Source organism: Ascaphus truei, chromosome 6 (assembly GCF_040206685.1).
Source record: "Ascaphus truei isolate aAscTru1 chromosome 6, aAscTru1.hap1, whole genome shotgun sequence".
NCBI classification, from domain to species: Eukaryota; Metazoa; Chordata; class Amphibia; order Anura; family Ascaphidae; genus Ascaphus; species Ascaphus truei.
In genome coordinates, this window is record NC_134488.1 from 110,885,422 (window position 1) to 110,910,956 (window position 25,535).

At 44.2% G+C, this 25,535-nt stretch overlaps 1 protein-coding gene across 3 annotated transcripts; it reads right to left on the reverse strand.

Annotated features, from left to right (window-relative positions):
* Window positions 1-657: 657 nt before the first annotated feature.
* On the reverse strand, window positions 658-25,535 carry ASPDH (aspartate dehydrogenase domain containing). Of its 3 annotated transcripts, none has more exons than XM_075603217.1 (8): window positions 25,403-25,535; window positions 25,131-25,253; window positions 18,522-18,666; window positions 17,692-17,776; window positions 16,376-16,525; window positions 13,244-13,470; window positions 11,715-11,872; window positions 658-2,549 (listed from the first exon to the last, which is right to left on the reverse strand). In XM_075603217.1, exons 2-8 carry the CDS (start codon window positions 25,180-25,182, stop codon window positions 2,512-2,514), a joined length of 855 nt encoding a protein of 284 aa, XP_075459332.1. In that variant the 5' UTR covers window positions 25,183-25,253; window positions 25,403-25,535; the 3' UTR covers window positions 658-2,511. The 3 variants fall into 3 exon arrangements, with proteins under 3 accessions (XP_075459332.1, XP_075459331.1, XP_075459333.1); XM_075603216.1 differs by having other exon boundaries at window positions 25,131-25,269; XM_075603218.1 differs by lacking the exon at window positions 16,376-16,525 and having other exon boundaries at window positions 25,131-25,269.

Consider the following 25,535-nt stretch of genomic DNA (forward strand, 5'->3'; position numbering starts at 1 on the left):
GAGTAGGACTTTTTCTTCACTAACTTCCTAACACTAGATTGGGCCCCAACCATGTGATCACCACACAAGCAAATGAGACATCTTGTTTCGGTACCACGGGCATTCTGGCCCTGAAAATGACCTGAATACCAGCAGGATGTGTGAGGCAGCCTCCATGTTACTTTTGGACAAGAGACTATTAACAGACTGCCTTTTGATATTACTGTCTATTTGTACATTTAGGATCGGACTATTTGTTGACCTACTAACCCACTTCAGACTTTTTTTTATATATAAACAGACACAAACAAAGAGTAGTGCTAAAGGGTGAAGAAAACCTGATGTTGATAAAAATGTGCTTAAAGTGAATTGAAATCATTCAAATTAAATGATAACACCCAAGAATAAAATGTAAATATATGAAAATGAAATATAAAAAAACAAATACGTGAAGTTCATAGATGAAATGTCCAGATCAGGAATCAGTCTGTATGGGGAGGCAAAGCTTTGCCAGATCACAGAAATCTACAAAAAACAAAGAAAGAGAAGCGCCAACTCCATAGCATAATACTGTAAAATATAGGAATCTTTAATAAAATTGTGAGTAATCACTAGGACCTACTGTATACTCACATTGTGGAAGAAAAATCAATCATTTGAGACAATCTGTGACAGCAGCGGGTCAGCACAGATGTAGTGCAAACAGGTGGCCAGGACCAGTGGATATTGCAGTCAGTGTTAGTGAAGGACAGTCCACAGAAACCCTCAGATGTTAAGATGGTAATAGCACCAAACATAGGACACTCCAACTTGTTGACCTACTAACCCACTTCAGACTTTTTTTTTATATATGTTTACTGGAACATGGGTTTGAGCGCAGTACAATTTCTGTACACTCATTACGTTAACTACCACAATGATAGTTTGGGAGCAGATATACACTGATGGGACCCAAAAGGTCTAAACAACTGTCTGTAGATTTGCTGGCAATGCACTTCTTTAACCCAGGCTGTGCTTTTAAAAGCTGTGTGAAACGGCAGGCATAAGCTTATGAGGGTTCATGTTGAAGTGGATTTGAAGCAAAAAATGCACTATGTGCTCCTTTGCAAGTAATTTCCCAGAATCCCTAGCTGCAGTGAAAGCACTGTATGCTAGGAGATAATGGTGAAAAACTGGGTTGCAGACCTGTCTAAGGCTGTGTCCCCGCTGGCGCTGAGCGCGCTTGGCGCTTGACGTACTTACCTCCTTAAATCTTTACCTTCCTGTCCAGGCTCACGTGGCGCGCGCGCACTCAGGCGCGGGCACGTACACTCTCCCAAGCTTGGTGCTTGGGGAGACAAGGGAGTTTGACTTCGGAGCTCAGAGCAGGGTCACACGACCCTGCTCTGACCAATGGGGGGAGAGGCAGCGCTGAGCGGAGAGATGCGAAGGGAGGGGGGGGGCAGCGGAGAGATATGAAGAAGGGGGAACGGAGAGATGCAAGGGGTGGAAGGAGTGCAAGAGGAGAGAGAGAGAGAGACACACAGACACACACACAGATACAGAGATACACACACACAGTCACACACACACGCACAGAGAGACACACACACCCCCGATCCAGCCATTGACACGCCCCGTTCCCTTCATAGCCACGCCCCCCCTCCTGCTCTAACATTATTGCAGGACAGCAGAACGCTCATGCTTGAAGTTTTGGTGACATCAACACTCTCAAGCATGAGCGCGGTTAGCGCCAGCGGGGACTCAGCCTAAGGCCTCGTCCAGGGTGGGTATAGGCGCGCTGGCGCACCAGCGCTGCGCCCTGCTCGGCCATGCTTTTCCTGGCCAGCTAGGTGTGTGCGTGTGGGGGCGCGGCCTCTACGTCACGGAGCTGGTTCGCCCTCATTGGGCGAACAGGTCACGTGACGCGCTTGCGAGCGGCAAATTGAAATTTGCTCGCTCGGCAAGCAGCTGAGCACTGAGCAGGCGCGTCCGTCTGCTCACGCAGGACACGTGCATTGTCGCAACGTGTCTAGCGTGAGCGTGCGCGCCCGCTCAGCACCACCCTTGATGAGCCCTAATACATGTGAATGTGCTCACAAGTGATATTTTATTTGCTGTATGCTATACAGTGGAGGGTTTTGGCACTTTTCACCCACAATAATTTATTTAATGTGTGGTTGAAACCTAACCCTGCTTTATATTGCAAAGCCAATATAACCAGCTTCACATTGATTAGACCCAAAATAGCGGTTTGTGATAATGGTGAAATGTAGGGTTGCAGATGTGTCTGAGGCATGTGAACGTGCTAACAAAGTGATATTTTTATTTGCTGGAGCAGATGTACAATATGTTCTTGTAAAAATGTGAGAGGCATGTATTTTTTTCTCTGTGCGTTATTATGCATTGTTACATCACATTTAATTCAAAAGTTAACATTAAATTTAGTTCCACTCTCTGGTGTAACACAGAATATGAGGTATATATCCAATGCTGCAGTTTTCTTGTCAAGACTAGAAATGAAGAACCGATCTTCTGCAACCGAGATACAGTTTAACAAAGATAAACTCTTCCTCCGTGACCTTTGCAAGCTAGAAAAAAAAAAGAAAACACAGTAGAAATATTGACAACTACAAGATTAAATATAACATTTACTGTGAATATTTTTTCACTAAATAATGTAGTGTAGCATTTATGCTCTGACTGATATATTTTCTTGAAAACAAAAATATACATTCTGTAGTATAAAAGGGACATACAGTATGAGACCCCACTGACCTAAAGCATAAATAGCACAGACAAGACACTCCATTGTAAATTCAATCTCAGCAATAGAGCTCCATGTGTTTGTGGTAATTATTAGTATATTGTTATACATATTGTAGCTCTCACTGTCTGTATTGCTACAGTACACAAAATGAGACACTGGATACAAGTTAAATATACAGTATTAATAATAACTTTATTGTATATAGAAATTGTCTCCCAATGTGATTCAAAACATTTCACAATTACAGTATGCAGCATGTAGGAATGTTTACTGACACCGTCCCTGCCCAGGTGAGCTTACAATCTATAATTTTGGTGCCTGAGGCACAGGGTGACTTGCCCAAGGTCACAAGGTGCTGACACCAGGAATTGAACTCAGTGCTCAGTGTTTACAGAGTCAGTGCCTTTACTCACTGAGCTGCTCCTTCTCACAGTAGATACAGGGCTTCTGAGAGAAATGGAGATACAGTGGGGGGAGGGGGGGAGAGAATTGGTTAATAACTATGAGTAGACACTCTGTGGTGGTGTTTTTTGGTTCTAAACAATTTCGATTGTTTTTGGATTTGAGTTTGTAAAGGCGTATGGGAAAATGTGTATAATTTTCTTAAGTTTTACTAGTGGCAAAAAACTCTGCCTGGTCTGAGGCGGCATGAATTTCCCCGGGTAACAATTTGCATCACATGTAAGAAACTATTTTTAACATTTACAGTGGCGACCAACTTTATTCTTACTTGGCTAGCTCCGCAAATTCCGGAATATCCCGGTGATGTGCGGTTTTGTATCGTTTTCTCCTGGGGTGTATTGCGTTATTTTCGCGGCTGTGATTTAGGCATTTTATTCACGCTGGCTGCAATACTGCAATGCCGTGTAAAAACGCATGGGGGCGTTTGCGAGCTGTTGTCTTTGAAGCCGAGAAATTCATGAATTGTAATGCAGTATATACTGTATATATACAGTATATACTGTATAACAACAACCCCTATAACCCCTAACATACACATACAGTACTGTATATGCACATCAATGATACTATAGGCCGTCCCCTGGCGAGATGTGTTTGCAGCAGAGAGAGAATCGCTGCTCTCTCTGCGCAAACATCGGCACATTAAAAATTATTTAAAATACATTTTTATTCATAGTGTAGATGTGCAGGGGGTCTCCGGAGCTGAACCGCGTTGGTTTCAGGTCCAGGGACCCCCTGTTTCCCGAGATACAGCCCCCTTTATGAGGTGCCGGTATCCCTCTGCATTTAAAGTCCCGATCACGTGACCGCGGCATGTAAACAAAGCAGAGGGATACCGGCACCCCCTAAAGGGGCCTGTATTTTGGGAATCAGGGGGTCCCCGGACCTAAAACCAAAACATTTCTGCTCCGGAGACCCTCTGCACATGTACAGTATAAATAAAACACATATATAAATAAACACTCGTTCCTTACCTTAGCGGCTATGTGCTATGGTAACGAAGCAGCATTTCTGTATTTTAATAATATTGTACAGTGAGCAGGGGGTTTCCTGAGCCAGAAATTAATGCTCAGGGGACCCCCTGCTCCTGCACAATATTATTAAAAATACAGAAATGCTGCTTCATTACCATAGCTGATAGCCGCTAAGGCAATGAAGGGGTTAACCCACCGTGCCCGCTTTATTGTGGGTAGCGGGGGTGGGTGAAGGGGATATTTGGCCCTTGGTGTGAGTTTAGGACTTGCGGGGGGTTGCGGGTGCACTTAACCCCTTCACGACCGTAGCAGTTAATACCGCTACGGTCATGAAGGGGTTAACCCCTCCCGCTACCCCCCCCGCAAGCCCTAAACAACCACCGTTGGGGATAATACCCCCTTCACCCACCCCCGCTACCCACAATAAAAAAAACTCACACACAGCAGCCGCCCAAAAAATAAATAAATAAATCTAAATAAATAAATGAATATAAATAAATACATTTAAAATACATTTTTATTCATAGTGTAGATGTGCAGGGGGTCTCCGGAGCTGAACCGCGTTGGTTTCAGTTCCGGGGGTCCCCTGCTCCCCGAGATACAGCCCCCTTTATGAGGTGCCGGTATCCCTCTGCATTTAAGGGTCCGATCACGTGACCGCGGCCTGTAAACCAAGCAGAGGGATACCGGCACCCCCTAAAGGGGCCTGTATCTCGGGGAGCAGGGGGTCCCCGGACCTAAAACCAAACGTTTCTGCTCCGGAGACCCTCTGCACATCTACAGTATGAATAAAACACACACATCAATAAAGAATCGTTCTTTACCTTTGCGGCTATGTGCTATGGTAATGAAGCAGCATTTCTGTATTTTTAATAATATTGTACAGTGAGCAGAGGGTTCCCTGAGCCAGAAATTAATGCTCAGGGGACCCCCTGCTCCTGCACAATATTATTAAAAATACAGAAATGCTGCTTCATTACCATAGCTGATAGCCGCTACGGCAATGAAGGGTTAAGGCAGAATAAACAATAAATACATTAAATACATATTATTAATGTGTGTGTTAAACCTCCCTGCCTTGACTGTAATCTGTGTAAGACCCCCTCCCCCTATTGTGTGTGTTAAACTTCCCTGCCTTGACTAATCTATGTAAAACCCCCTCCCCCTATTGTGTGTGTTAAACTTCCCTGCCTTGACTGTAATCTATGTAAAAAACCCTCCCCCTATTGTGTCTGCTAAGCTTCCCTGCTTTGACTAATCTGTGTAAGCCCACCTCCCCCTATTGTGTCGGTTAAATCTCCCTGCCTGTGTTTCTGTGAGTGCAGTGTACTGTATGTAAATGTGGGGTAGGGGAGGGGGATCCCGTGTAAATAACCAGACCCACACCCACTACCCACTACCCACCTGCACATGGCCCCTCCGCTGCTGCAAAACAGAGACAAAAATTAAAACATACAAAGTAATGTCCCCTAACCCCTTAATCACCATAGCGGTTATTAACCGCTACAGTCATTAAGGGGTTAACCCACCCTCACCCACCACTCGGGATGCCTACATACCCTCCCACACTAACCCCCCCCATGAGGCCTAACCATCCTCACCCAGTACCCACAAGGGAGGCCTACCCACATACCATTGGGGAAACCCCCCCCCTCCACCCCCAGTACCCACAATAAAAACAATACAGTTACCCACAATAAACATCATTCTATTTATTAAATACATTACCCACCCCCTGTGCCCCCCCATAAATACATGATTTATTCTTTTACATACAGGGTTCATAACGCAGCCCCACGCGAGTCCCCGTTGGGCTGGCGGGGCACCTGGACAGACCTACAGGGTACCAGCAGCCCTTTTTAAACAGGTTCTGGAGGCCTGCTGGTGGGTCCCGCCAGCATCATGGCCCCCAGGTGGTCTCCTTGGGTCACCGTGGGCCACAATTGGGTCCCCACGGTAAGCCCGCAGATGTCTGGGAGCCCCGGGTCAGACCCACAGGTGTCTGCGGGGCCTCGGGTGGTTCCCACGGGGGTCTGGGGAACTCACGAGTGCTCACTACGGGTCCGCGGTGCCCCCACAGAAGTGGAACCACACATCATCATCCCCGCACCTACGGGTCGGCGGTGCCCCCACAGAAGTGGGACCACACAGCTTCATCCCCGCAGACTACGGGTCGGCGGTGTCCCCACAGATGTGAAGCCACCGCTTCATCCCCGCATGTGTCACCCATGGAACCACCAGCCTGATACCCGAGGAAACCACAGGTGGTCTCCAGAGGTCCCACACGGAACCACGGAACAAACCCTGAATGTAAAAAAAATAAACCTGGCCTATACATTCAATACATACACCCCCCCACCCCCCAAACACCTACAGTACAATAATATGCAAAATAACTATTATCCAGATATGGATAATAGATTAATTGCCCATTATTAAAAACATTAACTAGCATATTAAAATAAATAAAGTACTACTGACCTCATCAATACGAAGTGTCCGTCGCCAGCAACATCCTTGTCTTGCCCACAAAATACATAGCCAATACAAAGCCAATACATTGCAATTACATTCAGATATCAATTAAACCCTTAAACACCTTATCAGATAATAACCGCAAAGGTAATTAAGGGGTTAAGCCACACTGGCCCGATACCCACCCCTCACCCATGAATTTGTACAGTGGCTTCATCATGCAACTATATATACAGTATATATATATATATATATATATATATATATATATATATACACAGAGAGAGATATATATATATATATATATATATATATATATATATATATATATATATATATATATATATATGTATATATATATACATATACAGTATATACACACACACGATGAACCAATATACAAATAAATGTAGAAGGGTTATCAAAACCATACTGTCCTACAAATAACACTTCTCCATACAGACACACTACATTACAATGAATTTCCTTTAATAATCCTAACTGATCTTACAATCTAAATCATCAAATGCCAATGAAACACCTCACATTCCAATCAATACATTGCATTTACATTGTATAAATGATGCATAAAATCTATGCACCATATACATTCTGCAAATGAATGTTAACAATATCATTGCAAGCTAAATACAAATACTGTACTCCAAACAAGTCAACTATTTTAACCAATCAAGTAAACAAAAATCAATTAGCAATCATTATTTACATCCCTAAACAATTGACAGTCCATCCCGAACAATGAAACAATTAACTAATTCACGCCTGGAGCAGAACAATTTAGCATGTGAAAAAATATAAGTACCAACCAGAATACAAACTTTAAAACCAAGGCTAGCCCTGACCTCCCTCAAACACACAATACAATATCAACAATTACATCTATCTAATTTTAAAATACTTTAAACTCACAATAAAGCATAGCAGCATAGACAAATAAATTTAAAACACATCAAATCAAGCTTTTAAAACAACATAATTTCTTACCCTGTATGTATATATCTCTCTAGACATATATACATACAGTACATACAAACAGTGGCAAGAAATGATATACCACAAAAAAAAAATACACATGTTAAAAAAGCTTTTAAAAAAATTAACAAGTTAAATAAAATACATTTCTTTAGTTCACTTACCATTACTTGGCCCCACCGACTCCCGTTGCGCAGCTTACTCACAAACCAATCCACGAACAGGAACCCATAAAATAATAAACCATACCAAAAAATAAACATTAAACTAAAAATCCAAATCAATCCACGGGTCTTCTATTTGTAATCCATCTTCATCTTCATCTGTATTCTTCTTTCTTCTATCTTCTTCCGGGCGGGGTCTTGTTTCCATCTTCGGCCACGCCCTGGTCTTCTTTCTTCTCCGGAGGTCCTTCCTCCGCGGCTTCTGGCTTCAAAATGATACGACATAGGCTTTTAAAGGCCTATGACATCACATTTTCGTCATATGGTTCCCAGTGTGGCTTAAGTGTGGCTTAACCCCTTAATTACCTTTGCGGTTATTATCTGATAAGGTGTTTAAGGGTTTAATTGATATCTGAATGTAATTGCAATGTATTGGCTTTGTATTGGCTATGTATTTTGTGGGCAAGACAAGGATGTTGCTGGCGATGGACACTTCGTATTGATGAGGTCAGTAGTACTTTATTTATTTTAATATGCTAGTTAATGTTTTTAATAATGGGCAATTAATCTATTATCCATATCTGGATAATAGTTATTTTGCACATTATTGTACTGTAGGTGTTGGGGGGGGGGTGTATGTATTGAATGTATAGGCCAGGTTTATTTTTTTTACATTCAGGGTTTGTTCCGTGATTCCGCGTGGGACCTCTGGAGACCACCTGTGGTTTCCTTGGGTATCCCACAGGTATCAGGCTGGTGATTCCACGGGTGACACATGCGGGGATGAAGCGGTGGCCTCACATCTGTGGGGGCACCGCCGACCCGTAGTCTGCGAGGATGAAGCTGTGTGGTCCCACTTCTGTGGGGGCACCGCCAACCCGTAGGTGCGGGGATAATGATGTGTGGTCCCACTTCTGTGGGGGCACCGCGGACCTGTAGTGAGCACTTATGAGTTCCCCAGACCCTCGTGGGAACCACCCGAGGCCCCGCAGACAACTGTGGGTCTGACCCGGGGCTCCCAGACATCCGCGGGCCTACCGTGGGGACCCAATTGTGGCCCACGGTGACCCAAGGAGACCACCTGGGGGCCATGGTGCTGGCGGGACCCACCAGCAGGCCTCTAGAACCTGTTTAAAAAGGGCTGCTTGTACCCTGTAGGTCTGTCCAGGTGCCCCGCCAGCCCACCGGGGACTCGTGTGGGGCTGCGTTATGAACCCTGTATGTAAAAGAATAAATCATGTATTTATGGGGGGGCACAGGGGGTGGATAATGTATTTAATAAATAGAATGATGTTTATTGTGGGTCACTGTATTGTTTTTATTGTGGGTACTGGGGGTGGGGGGGGGGGTGTTTCCCCAACGGTATGTGGGTAGGCCTCCCTTGTGGGTACTGGGTGAGGGTGGTTAGGCCTCACTGGGGGGGTTTAGTGTGGGAGGGTATGTAGGCATCACGAGTGGTGGGTGAGGGTGGGTTAACCCCTTAATGACTGTAGCGGTTAATAACCGCTATGGTGATTAAGGGGTTAGGGGACATTACTTTGTATGTTTAAATATTTGTCTCTGTTTTGCAGCAGCAGAGGGGCCATGTGCAGGTGGGTAGTGGGTAGTGGGTGTGGGTCTGGTTATTTACACGGGATCCCCCTCCCCCTCCCCACATTTACATACAGTACACTGCACTCACAGAAACACAGGCAGGGAGATTTAACCGACACAATAGGGGGAGGTGGGCTTACACAGATTAGTCAAAGCAGGGAAGTTTAGCAGACACAATAGGGGGAGGGTTTTTTACATAGATTACAGTCAAGGCAGGGAAGTTTAACACACACAATAGGGGGAGGGGTTTTTACATAGATTAGTCAAGGCAGGGAAGTTTAACACACACAATAGGGGGAGGGGGTCTTACACAGATTACAGTCAAGGCAGGGATGTTTAACACACACATTAAAAATATGTATTTAATGTATTTATTGTTTATTCTGCCTTAACCCTTCATTGCCGTAGCGGCTATCAGCTATGGTAATGAAGCAGCATTTCTGTATTTTTAATAATATTGTGCAGGAGCAGGGGGTCCCCTGAGCATTCATTTCTGGCTCAGGGAACCCCCTGCTCACTGTACAATATTATTAAAAATACAGAAATGCTGCTTCATTACCATAGCACATAGCCGCAAAGGTAAAGAACGATTCTTTATTGATGTGTGTGTTTTATTCATACTGTAGATGTGCAGAGGGTCTCCGGAGCAGAAACGTTTTGGTTTTAGGTCCGGGGACCCCCTGCTCCCCGAGATACAGGCCCCTTTAGGGGGTGCCGGTATCCCTCTGCTTGGTTTACAGGCCGCGGTCATGTGATCGGGACCTTTAAATGCAGAGGGATACCGGCACCTCATAAAGGGGCTGTATCTCGGGGAGCAGGGGGTCCCCGGACCTGAAACCAACGCGGTTCAGCTCTGGAGACCCCCTGCACATCTACACTATGAATAAAAATGTATTTTAAATGTATTTATTTATATTCATTTATTTATTTATTTATTTAGATTTATTTATTTATTTTTTGGGCGGCTGCTGTGTGTGAGTTTTTTTTATTGTGGGTAGCGGGGGTGGGTGAAGGGGGTATTATCCCCAACGGTGGTTGTTTAGGGCTTGCGGGGGGGTAGCGGGAGGGGTTAACCCCTTCATGACCGTAGCGATATTAACTGCTACGGTCGTGAAGGGATTAAGTGCACCCGCAACCCCCCCGCAAGTCCTAAACTCACACCAAGGGCCAAATATCCCCTTCACCCACCCCCGCTACACACAATAAAGCGGGCACGGTGGGTTAACCCCTTCATTGCCTTATTTATTTATTTATTATTTATTTATTTATATATGTGTTTTATTTATACTGTACATGTGCAGAGGGTCTCCGGAGCAGAAATGTTTTGGTTTTAGGTCCAGAGACCCCCTGCTTCCCGAGATACAGGCCCCTTTAGGGGGTGCCGGTATCCCTCTGCTTTGTTTACATGCCGCGGTCACGTGATCGGGACCTTTAAATGCAGAGGGATACCGTCACCTCATAAAGGGGGCTGTACTCGGGAAGCAGGGGGTCCCCGGACCTGAAACCAACGCGGTTCAGCTCCGGAGACCCCCTGCACATCTACACTATGAATAAAAATGTATTTTAAATAATTTTTAATGTGCCGATGTTTGCGCAGAGAGAGCAGCGGTTCTCTCTCTGCTGCAAACACATCTCGCCCCCGCCGGCCTATAGTATCATTGATGTGCATACAGTATACAGTACTGTATGTGTACAGTACTGTATGTTGTTGTTATACAGTATATATATATATATATATATATATATATATATATATATATATATATATATATATATATATATATATATATACTGCATTACAATTCATGAATTTATGCCATCTGGCGGACACGCGAAGCATTGCAGCCTAGTAAATTCTGAACCATTATCAATTAACAATGCGGCATGCTCCGGGTGAACAGTGTGGCATTCCAGGAACCAGCCAGGGACAAACCGGTGATTTGTAAGAATAAAGTGTGCCGCTGCTGTATACAACGACAAGCAGAACAGGGTGTCCATGCACTAAAACAAAATACTATTTATTTTAATACATCACAGCCAGATTCTTATGTCTGTTTTCAGCTGGATATTAACATAGAATATTTAGAGCTGTGATTCAGCCAGTGTTGCTTGGGAACGGATACCTTCACTATGATGTACACATTTATGTATGACATACTGTAGATGCAATATCCATAAATCTAATTTGTACATAAAACATGTGTAGACAACTTGTGAAAAAGCATGGATGTATTCCATCCCATGCAATATTTAGCACACTGCAGGGAATCACGGCATATCTTTACTGTGAAGAACTCTATGTAATCAGGAAACAGAGGATCTTACCAAGCAGGCTGCTCCAGAATGAGATGAAGGTGGCACTGCCGGTGACAGAGCTGGGAGCCGCAGGGTTGCATCTGCTTATTTTCACAGTAAATACTTGACCAGTTTTTTCATTGGTTGGTCCCGTTACTTCAATGTCCACAATGTGCCAGTCTGGGATGCTAAAAGATGGCATGATTAAATTCTGCAAGGCATGGTGGTGTACAACATAATGATTAAGTACTTCAAACTACTGTGTTGGTGAACACGCCCTATTGCTGGCCCTAGAGATTGGTGAACACACCCTACTGCTTGCCCCAGACATTGGTGAACACGCCCTACTGCTTGCCTTAGAGACTGGTGAACACGCCCTACTGCTTGCCCTAGAGATTGGTGAACACGCCCCACTGCTTGCCCTAGAGATTGGTGAACACGCCCTACTGCTTGCCCTAGAGATTGGTGAACACGCGCTACTGCTTGCCTTAGAGACTGGTGAACACGCCCTACTGCTTGCCCTAAAGATTAGTGAACACGCCCTACTGCTTGCCCTAGAGATTGGTGAACACGCCCTACTGCTTGCCGTAGAGATTAGTGAACACACCCCACTGCTTGCCCTAGAGATTGGTGAACACGCCTACTGCTTGCCCTAGAGACTGGAGAACACGCCCCACTGCTTGCCCTAGAGATTGATGAACACGCCCTACTGCTTGCCTTAGAGACTGGTGAACACGCCCTACTGCTTGCCCTAGAGATTGGTGAACACGCCCCACTGCTTGCCCTAGTGATTGGTGAACACGCCCCACTGCTTGCCCTAGAGATTGGTGAACACGCCCCACTGCTTGCCCTAGAGATTGGTGAACACGCCCCACTGCTTGCCTTAGAGATTGGTGAACACGCCTACTGCTTGCCCAAGAGACTGGAGAACACGCCCCACTGCTTGCCCTAGAGACTGGTGAACACGCCCTACTGCTTGCCCAAGAGACTGGAGAACACGCCCCACTGCTTGCCCTAGAGACTGGAGAACACGCCCTACTGCTTGCCATAGAGATTAGTGAACACGCCCTACTGCTTGCCCTAGAGACTGGAGAACACGCCCCACTGCTTGCCCTAGAGACTGGAGAACACGCCCTACTGCTTGCCTTAGAGATTGGTGAACACACCCTACTGCTTGCCCCAGAGATTAGTGAACACGCCCTAGAGATTGGTGAACACGTCCTATTAAGACATGATGACATTTTCAAGCAAAGGGTATTTGACAATTTGCAAGGTCAAAAAAGATGCACTTCTGGATTTTTTCTGTGAGTATTGCAAATCGCAAACATTTGCGATAACATTTGCCATGTTTCACAAACTCCCTAGAGGAAAAAGACTGCTCGAGTCTGTATGTTTCCTTCGCTTATACCGCAATGAACCTTTGCATGCCTTTTCCTACAGTACATTACACAACCCTTCTTCATACAGTATTTGTAGTTCAGTGGCTTTCTTTGTTCATTCTTCGTAACTTTTAGCATATCAGTTACAACTATGGGTGGAATATTCTGACATTGCCTCACCTAGGATCAGCCACCAATGCTCCAATCACGCTGTCAAAACCAAGGGTATGGGCTGCCATGCATCCTGCAGCCATGGTATTAACATTATTAGGGGCTAAATGACACAGGCTGCGTACAGGACCCTCATAGAGAACTGCCCGTCCATTCAATGCTTGTTGATTCAACTCTACCAATTGGCCTTTAAGTTTGAAACTGTTGGGATGTTTCGTCATAGTGATTTTCAGACCCTGGCAATAGAAACGGGTTGATTAGTTGTTACCTAAGATTTAAAAAAAAGGGTATGCTTTCATGTGTTTAAAAATGATTAAAAAACAGTTATACTTGGCTGGATTTTTTTTTTAACCCTTTACCTGCTGGAGGTTCAGCAGGACCTGACTGCGACCAGACTTCTGGCATTCGCGGCCATGTGATCGCTTCAGTTGTGATCATATGACCGTGATCACCCCTGGTGGAAGTAAACTGAATCGGCGTAAACATTTTGATCAGCCGGCGGCTCAGATTGAGCAGTACAGTAAGCTCGATCATTCCCTAGAACAGGGGGTGCTCAACTTCAGTCCTCAAGCCCACCCCAACATGTCAGGTTTTCATAATATCCCTTCTTCAGCACAGGTGGCTCAGAGGTTCCGTCTTTAACTCAGCTTCTGATTGAGCCACCTGTGCTGAAGCTGGGCTAACTGGAAAACCTGACCTGTTGAGGGGCCTTGAGGGCTGGAGTTGAGCACCCCTGCCCTAGAAAACAATTATTTTTACTATGACATACCTGGTACATCAATAGCGCTTCTATGTCCTGGCGTAGCAGGTCCTGTGAGGTTACATATTAGATGAGGTTGAAAAAAAGACATACAGTATGTCCATCAAGTTCAACCTATGCTAAATTTAGGTACCAGATATGTCTATAGGAAAAAGGTTAAAGGTGTCACTTTCTGTCTAATAAACAATACATGTGATTAATTCAGTTTTGTCCTATATGACAGTGCACCTTGAAATGCAAACAAAGAAATATTGCAACCGGAATCTGGGTGTTGTCATCACCCCAAATCACTTCCATTATTGCTACAGCAGGGGTTCATTCTTTCTACGCTAAGCTTGGATGCAGACAAAATTATGGGCATTTGTTTAGGAAAGGATACCATGCAAAATTGATAACCTCTATGTTGCTGATGGATTCCTCTGGGAAATGAGTCCATGAAAACATACATTATTTATAACAAGAAAGACAGAAATTTTGAATGGATTTTGTTTCGAGGATTTCAATTAAATAAAGACCACAGAAGCTTGTCAATATAAAGTGATGGTATTGAATGTAACTGCCTCACTGCTGAATTAGCTAACTTTGGCCTCGATCCACAAACCTCAGATATTGACTTAATAAGGCGTTAACGTATGTTAACACATTGTTAAGTGCTAATGGGTATCTTCAGCACTCACTAAAGCAGTGTTAAGTGCTGTTTTCAGCCGTAACAAGCCCTTGCTTTACTATAGCAGACGGTAGTGCTTCTGATATGCAAAAAAGTTGTTCCCTCTAAACAAGGCATATCCGTATAGCTCCGGTGTAGTTCATGCAGGGATTTAATGATGCGTTATTTTGGTCATAAGCTAAACTTGCTGTTACATCTAGACCCTGAAATAGGTCTTGTACAAGGCCTGGATAAGTGTAATACCTCAGTTAGGTATGATTTAAGTGTCATACTATTATTTACAGGGTTCTTTCCCTCTCCTGGCTTCTCTTATTTTACTCTAATTAAGCACACATTCACGGTCTGGCCGGGAATAACGCTGCCTTTGGTTAAAACAGGCTTGACGCCATGTTGTTCGAAGCTTACGCAAGGCAGTGCTAACTGAACATGGCGTTAAGCCTACAGATGTGGCCAGTTAATGTCTTTGGTGCTGTGATCGCGCACAGTACTGTGATGAGCGCGGCACCAAAAACAGAAAGGATTAATACTGCGGGGGGACCATACTTCAGAATAGGACCCCTGCAGTGTTAACCCGTGCAATAAACCCCATACCTCCTCTTTGTTCACTCCTGTATGAGCGAACAGAGAGGAATAATGGGGGTTCCAGTCCTGCAGCACTTACCTGATCTCCTCTGCTCTACACGCTGTCTTCACCCGCCTGCAGCTGCTGCCGGCACACTCCCGGTTTCAGCGCTGTCAAACCCCATCATGATTTAGATGACCGAATATGGGTATCTACATCATAGGGGGAATACTATAGGATCATATTCGGTCATCTACATCAGCTAGGGGGCTGGACAGGACATGTAACACTGTACATTACCCTTGATGATGTAGATGACCAAATATAGTCCTACAGTATTCCCCCCTCATGATGTAGATGCCCATATTCGGTCATCTACATCATGAGGGGATTGGACAGCGCTGGAGCAGGGAGAGAGTGCCTGCTGGAGCGGGTGTAGCAGAGGAGATCAGGTAAGGGGGTTATTGTAGAAGCGGTGGATTAAGATGGGGGCGGGGTCTCATTCAGAAGTGCGGACCCCCTGCAGTGTTAATCCTCCCAGGCCGCAAAAAAACACTGTCCCCAGCACTGCAGACTTTTGCTTGCATGCTAAGGAGCCGACTAACGGACATTGTTTTTGCATATATTTAGCTTTGTGAATTGGCGTTAACCTCAGGGAACCCAACGCCCGTTACTGACTTTGATAACATGAGCCTTTGTGTGACTTGCTAGTCCCTCTAGTAATACAAATATTTTAGTTTTGTTTTACTGTTGTTTAGACTAAATAACCAGCGCCGGGTTCGAAGACCCGCCACCCCAACGCACTTATTTGTAGCGGCCGCCTCCTGTGCCATCACCCTGCTTCTCCTTCTCAACCGCAGAGTCAAATGAAGCCGCAGACGTCACCAACGTGATGTCACTGCACCGCGTTGCCATGGTAATGCAACTTCATGACGTCATTTGTGACTCGGGAAGAGAAGGAGAGGAACAGGAAGGGTGTGGCCGCCGCATGTAAGTGCTTTCCCATCAGGCCCGAGAGCACGGCATCTGCATATGGGGGCAGACATTTTTGCCACCCCAATATGTTGCCAAGGTCAGGGCCTATTGGGCCTAATGGGAAATCCGGCACTGGAAATAACCGAAATCTTTTGGTTTACTTTACTTGGCTCTTACTCTCAGGGTCCCTCTATCTGCCATTTTCTGGATGTCTTCTCCTCCCCAAAAGGCACCACTGGGAATATAGAGGGTGTGCCCAGAAAGCTTTGCTCTTTCTCTCAGGTTTGTTTCTGTGGCTTGCTCAGATAGTGCCGTGGGGGATCCAACCTGCACACAAGACAAGATAAAAAAAATGTGACTACCTAAGGAAGCAGTAGGAAGTCTGAGGTCAATTCGAAGATGATTATCGATAACCACTTTTCTGCCAATGGGATAGCAACGCACTCTTGCCTTGAGAAGCATCATCCACTGCAGGTTTATAACCCTTTAACTTCAGACAGGCACTTCTGAGGTCAAAGGGGTTATATTTCCCAACCTTACTGGAAAATTTGAACTGAATGGGACACTCTTGAGTGATTAAGGATCAGGTGTCAACCTTAGCCCCTTTGGTAGGGAAGGGTTTCTGGAAATTTCATTTACTTCCAGGAACCATATTAAAATGTCTAAATTGCTTTTTTTTTAATTATTCCCCCGTCCCATCTGATTTCTAAAGGATGGAAAAATAAGACAGTGAATTAGGCTATTTATTTACATGTGTATTAAGATTTAGTGTGATGCTTTATTAACCACCACATTTATTGGGGCACTATAAAAAAAGCAATCAAGATATTCTCTCTTCTGTGTGTGTGTGTATATATATATATATATATATATATATATATATATATATATATATATATATATATATATATATATATATATATATATACACACATATATATTATATATATTATTTATATATTTATAGATATACAGTAGATATAGATATACAGTAGATATAGATATAGATAGAAAGAGGGAAAGATGAACAAATGCAATATATACATCGTATTAAATACTCAAAGTTTTATCGGATTATTTGTGAGTACCTGTTTGGCAGCTGCTTGGAGATGTGCACTAGCCAAGGACAATTTGACAAGTATTGTAGAATATTGTTTGAAAGCAATTTGGTCCCATATAATATGAATTCCAAGAGAATTACTGTGGCAGGACCTCCAGTGAATAACATACTGATGGGGAGTCCATGATCTCAAGGCATTAGAGATGAACAATATTTCAAATCATTTTTTTCTTTCTGTGTAGCACTTACAGGGTAGCACTGAAAATACAGCTTGAATGAATCCCTGCTTTGAAGAGCTTACACTCAAATATTTGATGCATAGGGTCAGGTAAAGGACCTTGTTGAAATCCCCAAGATTTTAGTAAATAATAATGAAACGAGTCAGTGAATAGGGAAGCAGAGTGGGAAATATGATGGCAAGGAAATCATTTACCAGAAAGTCTGCCGTAGAAAGGAATCTTTCTCCATAGTCCCTTGTTATGCACGGATGGGCCACTTCTACAATCAGATCTGCATGACTGCAAAGAGAATGTGAGCAAGGAACATTGAAAATGGTTTCACAGAATAGATCCAAGCAACAGTGGAAAGCAGACTTTATGTGCCCGGGAGGACAGTTTCCGAGGACTGTGATTTATTTCAGAAAATAAATCTACACACTAAATTAGGTTCTAAGGAAAGTGTTCTTTCTGCATCTAAAGATATTCTTATTTTACAATCACATTATGAGTACAAGTTGTATACATGTAACATTCTAATAATGTACTTCTAGATTTGTCTTTGAATTCTAAGAATACAGTCGCTTATCTCAGGGGTTCTAAACTCCAGAAGCCCCCCAAACAGGTCAGGTTTTCAGGATATCCTGGCTTCACCACAGGTAGCTCAACCAGTCCCTGCTTCAGCACAGGTGGCTCAATCAGTCCCTGCTTCAGCACAGGTGGCTCAATCAGTCCCTGCTTCAGCACAGGTGGCTCAATCAGAAGATCAGTCTTTGACTGAGCCTCTGATTAAGCAACCTGTGGTGAAGCTGGGATAGCCTGAAAACCAGACCTGTTGGGGGAGCTTATATTATAGAGCAGGTGATACTTTCAGTTAACAAATGAATTGTCTTTTTTAAAGAAGGACTAGGTAGGTATCATTTCTACCCTACATTTTGTTTTATTCATAAGAAATGGATAGTATGAACCCTTTCATGATTACAAATGATATTTTGCAGTGAATGTAGCATTTTTGTCAACAAAGTAATGCTTCTGCACACGCTATTACCGTTTGGCAAACTCAGAGAGGTCATGAAGTTGTAGATGGGGTGCCACTTTTCCGTCCATCTTCTCCATGCTCCTGTTCCAGACAAATGCTAGTTCCAGGTGATATTGAGGACCTTCTTGTAGAATCTGGTCTACCAAATACATACCTGTGACAAATGATGACAAAACAAGGCAGTGACAATCAATGATCATGGTTTCTTGTACTTTCTTCAGACGTCTTGTTTCATGACAAGAGCAGTGAGACAATGGGGGTGATGAACAGATGTAGCAGGAGTTATTGCCTCCGAAACTGGGGCAACTGACAGCAGCCATAGCCGCCCCGACGCCAGAGGGTTATCGATGTGATGGGTCTGATCCGAAAGCATTGATATCCCACTACCCCCCCAAACAATGTGGCTGGTTCAATCCAGAAGCATTAACCCCCCCACCGCAGCAATGTGGTGAATGGACACATAAGCCCCCAATGATGCACCAGTAGCACTATCTTCGGATCAGCTGCTTTTTGCTTTTTCAGCCGCGTCTCCAGAGACGGCGAGTCCTGCTACATCTGTATCAAGGTAAAATTGTACAAAAATGGACGCAAATTGAAATGGACACAAATTGCATCATTTTTATCTAACACCTCTTTGCGTCCATGGATTAAGGTCCTTGCTCCAAGTTGTGCTGCATGTGCACCAGCTTGCACTTTAGGGAGTGTCAATAGGAGGAGTTAGGGAGGAGTTTATATGACGCACAATGTTTTTACTTCGACAAAAAAAAATTCACCAAGTCTACAGTTGGCATAAACTTTTCTGGCTAACAATTTGGGTCAAAAGTAAGAAACCCTTTCCTACACTTCCCGCAAGCAGAAAATGGAGCAATGCATCAAGCCAAGCTTCTAGTTGCACTGTCTGTTGATACATCTTCCCACAAAGGGGGTCATGTACTAAAGTTCCCCGGCTGAAAAACAGAGGGGAAATGAGCACAAAATAATGATACCAGATTTATCCAGTACTAAAACCCATTGGGCCAGATACATCAAGCTGAGGTAACCTAAAAATGTGGTATTAACTCAGAAAAAGTGACTTATTTTAATTGTGCAATACATCAACGTTGCACTGCCAATGGACCCGTTAAAAGCACTGGATCTGATTTAAACAAAAAAATAGACATAATACTGCGTTTTTAGGTAAAATTTACTATACATCAAGTTCCGTTATTAAGTGGAACGGAATGAACGTCAGAAATACTGCAAATAATGTATCACTTAGTCCAGGATGGCAGTAGCCCTGTCTTTCCCATGTAAATAATGACTGATATACTGGCCATTATATACATACTGTGGGCCAGGTAAGCGAAACCAACCTGAAATTAGTGATAACATAGTTATTACAATGCATTACAGTAAATATTAACCCCTTAGCAGCCAACGGGTCAACTAGTCATGGGTTTCCATAACTAGCTGACCACAAAGGGGTTAATATAAGCATAACAAGACACTACATACCCGCCTTGCCCACCTTAGTGGCTAGTAAAGAATTGCCAGTAGTGCTTTCCTAACAGCTAAGTTAATGAAGGGGTTAACCCCCCCCCCCCGAGCCAACTACCTGCATCTCCCACCTCCCTACCCCCAACATGGCAATGCTTTACTAGCCCCTAAGGTGGGCAACGGGGTTAGGTAGTGTATTATTTTTATGTATTAACCCCTCTGGTGCCTGTGGAATAGATTGGAAATCACAGGCATCAAACGGGTTAAAGTTATTTCTATCATAGGCTTCTGTAATAATAGTTATTACAGAATCCTACGATAGAATTAGTATTACTGTGATCGCGATGCGGATTCATTAACACATTCATTACTGGCCACGTTAATTCCTTCATCACTATTTTGGCCGAATATCGCACTCACTAAATTATTACTGCAATTGTGATGTATACCTATTTAAAATTGCGGTAATAACGCTGGTACTTATTTTTATAGAGGGCGCGATATTAACTCCACTTTAACAGAGTGTGATGTATCCGGCCCACTGATTTTAATTCCTTTCCTATGATAAATGTGGTGCAATCAGTTTGGTTTTGTCCTGGATTTCCAGCAATGGGGCTTTAATAAATAGATCCCATTGAGCACCCTGATTGTCCCCAACAGTTGTGGTTACACTGAGCCTTCTGACACACTTCTCAAAGCAGCTCTTCGGAGTGTACCATTTATTCTCAACTCACGGGCAGAGTTAAACTTTCATATTGGTTTTAACCCTTTGAGTGCTGGAGGTGTTTGCACCCCTGTGTGCTGAAGAAATGTTTAAGTCACAATAACAATAATATGAATCTATCTCCAAAGTTATAAAACTTTGTATGGCTGTCTCATTAACTCCGTCTTCTACAGCAGGGGTGTGCAAACTGTGGGGGCGCATGTGTATTTTTTTGCATGGCCTCTGCAACTTCACTTACCGTGACTCAGTCGGCTTCGGCGACGGGGCGTCACATGACGCTGCGGGGTCACGTGACGTCACGTGACCCCGCGGCGTTATTTGACACTCCAGACCAGGTAAGGGGGGACGCGAGCAGTGGGGGAGAACAGGCAGGGGCGCAAGGGGAAAAGTTTGCGCACCCCTGCTCTACAGCAGTCATATTAAATCATATTATATTAAACCACCCAACATTAAAAGAGGGGACCTCCCATCCCATGCCAAGCCCAGATGAGGATAACTTTTTCAACACTACCCAGAAACCACCACAATGTTAGTCCCAACCTCCGCAGTTGCTCCCATAAATAGAGATGTATAAGCCAAAGGAGAAACAACCAGACATCGGGAAGTTGTGAGATTTCACAAAGAGACTCCCGGACCCAATCTAAAGGCTTATAAAAGATCACAGATTCTAATAGATAAAGATTACCAAGCATGTTAGTGTAGTGTTCCTTTATTCTACAAACAGGCATTTACTCCCAATATTGAAATCTGGGCAACTAGATTCTGGGATACATACACGATGGAGACTTAGGGCCTCATGCAGTAAGCAGAGATAAGCCACTTATCGCCAAAAAAGCCTACGGCGATTCAGTAAACCCCGATAAGCCGGCGCTGAGAGCAAAAATCGCGAAAAAAACAAAATTGCCAAACGCGCATCGATAAGCCACTTATCGCCAGTTTCTCAAACTCGCTCAATTCTAGTAGCCCCGTTCAGCTTATGGAGGCTGATAGCTGCTCTAGAATTGAGATTTCCTCTCCAAATCGTCCTGCCAGAAATAGGTGGTGAGAAGCTGCTGATAAGAGGCCAGATTGATGCCGGGAGACTCCGGAGCTGATATCCATTAATATCACTACCGGAGACCCCCGCCATGAATCCCATGCAATAAAAATGCATTTACAGGCAAACTTCATAACCTTAGCGGCTAACCACTAAGGCAATGAAGGGGTTAACGACCAGTGCCATGCTTATTGTGAGTAGCGGGGGGGGGGAGGGGTGGGTGAAGGTGGAATGTGGCCCTTGGTGGGTGTTTAGGCCTTGCGGGGGTGTTGCGGGTGGACTTAACCCTTTCATTACCTTAGCCGTTAATACCGCTAAAGTAATGAAGGGGTTAACCCTTCCGGCTACCCACCCGATAGGCCTAAACACCTATCCTTGGGGCTACTACCCCCTTGACCCACCCCCGCTAACCACAATAAACAAAAATAAACACAACAGCCCTACTACCCACCTCCTAGGCCACCAATAACCATTGCAATATGTAATAAACACCAATACACAACCCACCCACCCTCTGTGCCCCCACATAAAACCATCATTTATTTTGTATACACAGAATTAATAACACAGGCCGGCCAGGGTCCCTAGGAGGATCCCATGGGTGTCTGGGGGCCCTCGTGTGGTCCCCGCTGGCCTGCGGTACCATTAGTTATGTAAAAAAAAATAAAGATGGTCTCCATTTCAATAAATACACATCTCCCCCCTCAAACACATACAGTACAGTAATGTGAAAAATAACTATTATCCTGATATGGATAATAAATAATTTGCCCATTATTAAACAAAACATTAGCCAGCCAGCATAAATAAAACCGTTCTATTTACCCCTGCCATTATGAAGGGCATCCTCGTCAGCCTACTTCAGGGCCATGTCCTCTGTTGCCAGAAAGAATACATAAAAAATAAAATCGAATGGCCCCTATCCCTTTAATCATCTTAGCGGTTAATAACCGATATAGTAATTAAGGGGTTAACCCACCCTCCCCCGCTACCCTCCCAGGAGGCATAACCACCCACGCCGGACCCACTATATACACCATGTACCCATTGAGTGGCATAGTAGTACATCATACCCATATAATATGGGTATGATAAGCTACTATAGCAGTCAATGGTCACCCTAGTACAAAAGCATGAATGTCCAAAATACACAATAATCAAACATATACAACAAGAACCTAAACCCCCCAATTTTTTAATTAAAAGCGCTAGCCAACCAATATTAATGGATAACAATCTGATGCAGAAAAAATGCATTTTTTTTTCTAAGTGCCGTCTCGCCTCTTATCGGCAGCTTCTCACCCCCTTCTTGCGGGACAATTTGGAGAGGAAATCTCAATCCTAGAGCGGCGATCAGCCTCGGTAAGTAGATTGGGCTACTCGAATTGAGCGGGTTTGAGAAACTGGCGATAAGTGGCTTATCGCCACGTGTTTTTTTTCTCGGCAAAAAAAAACCCAGCGATTTTTGCTCTTATCGACGGCTTATCGGAGTTTACTTAATCGCTGTAGGCTTTTTTGGTGATAAACTGGTGATAAGCTGGCGATAAGTGGCTTATCGCTGTTTACTGCATGAGGCCTTTAGTCGTATTGTACAAGTCTTATGTAACACCCCTATTTCCCCCGCCCCCCCCCCCGGCTACAGAAGATAGGGTGTACACATATTCAGTCTCCCTTTACACTGCAGACAGGGTTTTTACCTGCTTCAGCGTAGCATAGCTCAGTCAGTTTTTACCTTTTGCCTCAGGGCTTCTCTGGTGGATCCAGGCCAAGGCTTGTAGTGAGGAGTAGAATAAGTAGAATAGGGCGCAAGGAACTTTTAGGTTGCTTTATTGAGCATTTGACAACAGCATAAACAGGATGGATTTTCAGCATCTCTCTCAGGCAGCAGTTCCTCCCTTTGCATGCAGTTCCTTCCAGGACCCAACTCAATCCTGGATAGGAGTGGAATAGGCTCAACCCCAGAACCCTACTTAAACCTGGGATATAGCCCTGCTCCCTGCAGCATGGGAACCTCTGTGCCTACACCAGGCACCTAGCACTCTCTGCCCCTGCAGACACTGAGCTCAACAGACCAGACCCCCCACCCTTTATCTACCCAGGGGGAGTCAACCTTTCCCCCTCTCAGTCTCTGGGCAAACAAGCTATAGCAAGTCTGTCACCCCGCCGGTCACATGACCTACTAGAACTCTCCAGGCCCTGCCAGACAAGCATGTGCCTGGATATTGCAACAATCTAACTTGCCTCTGGTACTGCTCACATGTAGGGCTGTCTGCACGTGGTTTAACCCTAAGGCCGAGCTCATAGTGCCTGCTACGGCCGCACGCCTCTGCCGAGCAGTACTGCAGCCCAGCGATCTGTGCGCTAGCTTCAGGTGTTGGGTCACGGCTGATTGGGGGCATGGTGGGGGGCGTGGCAACCACATCATGGAGCTGGTTTGCCCTTATTGGCTGAACTAGCTCACGTGACTGCAGACCGAAATGTCAATTTGGGTTGTGGCGTCAAAATGTCGCAGCGTCAACACTGAACTTTGTCGCCACAAGTCATTTCTAGCATGAAAACTTCATACACTAGCATCACAGATTGCCGAATGTCCGCGCGCACGTCGTGTACCAGGTACAGTGAGCGGGGCCTAACCCTACCAGCAGCTGCCATGCCTACATGCTAAAAGGGGCCTGATTTTAGCAAGGGGGCTACACTTCCTAAGTCAACTTGAGAACATATGGTGTCCCTAGATGTGTTTTACTGGGAACAGAGCATCAGGAGGACTAGTGCAGAACATATCAGGAACAGGTGAAGTAATTTGGAAAGACATTTTGAATGAAAAAGGACACAAATGGTAAAAATGGATGATTATGTGCTGTCAGACTTGGACACAGGGAAAAAAAGAGAGGACCTAAGGTTCTCCAATGTTTTTCTTAATTTTAATTTCCTTTATACTTTTTTCTACACCCTGTTAATTTTCTTATTAAGTTTATGTTTGGAATGTGTGTTCTTTATTGTTATGTGTTATTGGTATTCAATTTCGGCAAGAATATAGCTATTTGTTTCTGTTAGTGTGATACTTGTAAAATGTGAAAATGGATCCTTCTGTAACCATTGTGGATCAGCTTAATAATAAATGCGCAACCTCCGTTCTGCACCCTCCGCACCCCCCGTTCTGCGCATGCGCAGACATGGCGGGCACCTTCTCGGTACCGCTGTATGAGTGGAACGTCGAAAAGCGGGGCGCTGAAAAGCCCTACTGTGAGGTAATGGCAACAGTGAGCTAATCGTAGTGCTCCATTTCTGAAAGCCCTGTGGGTGGAAAGCTGGTAGGATCTAAGAACTTTGATGAATGGAGTATTCTTATAGGCTTATAACTAAGGAAATTTGACCAACCTACCTATATGTCCATATCCAACAATTCCAATCCGTCTGCTTCTTTCTTCAGACATTTTATGTCCTGGATGTCTTTGATTTGATAATTTCTGTCACTTGATTTGTAAAAAGGCAGGGTTTTGCAAAGCTGGGAAGAAAAATACCTGCAAAACAATATGCCTTGTATTATACATTGCCTGTATATGTATAATGTAAAATACTGCATACAGGATTAGTTCTATAGTAAAAATTAGCACTAATGAAGAATAACAAAAGTGTAGCTACAAAGTCACATACTCTCCGATGATTGGCAGCCTGCCTGGCTTCTTATTTTGAAGTCGCTTCTGTGCTTTTAGAGAATTTAATTGGAAAAACGCTGCATGTCTCACAACTTCAGAAGAGTAGCATTGTCGAAATGCTTTGATCTCCT

Bases quoted from the DNA above. Each gene is read 5' to 3' on its own strand.
- ASPDH (XM_075603217.1), bottom strand. From the start codon at position 25,182: ATGTCTGAAGAAAGAAGCAGACGGATTGGAATTGTTGGATATGGACAT. The intron at 18,667-25,130 runs GTAGGTTGGTCA...CATTTGTCACAG, and splicing joins TGTTGGATATGGACATATAG to GTATGTATTTGGTAGACCAG. The intron at 2,550-11,714 runs GTAAGATCCTCT...TTTTTTTTCTAG, and splicing joins ATTCTGGAGCAGCCTGCTTG to CTTGCAAAGGTCACGGAGGA.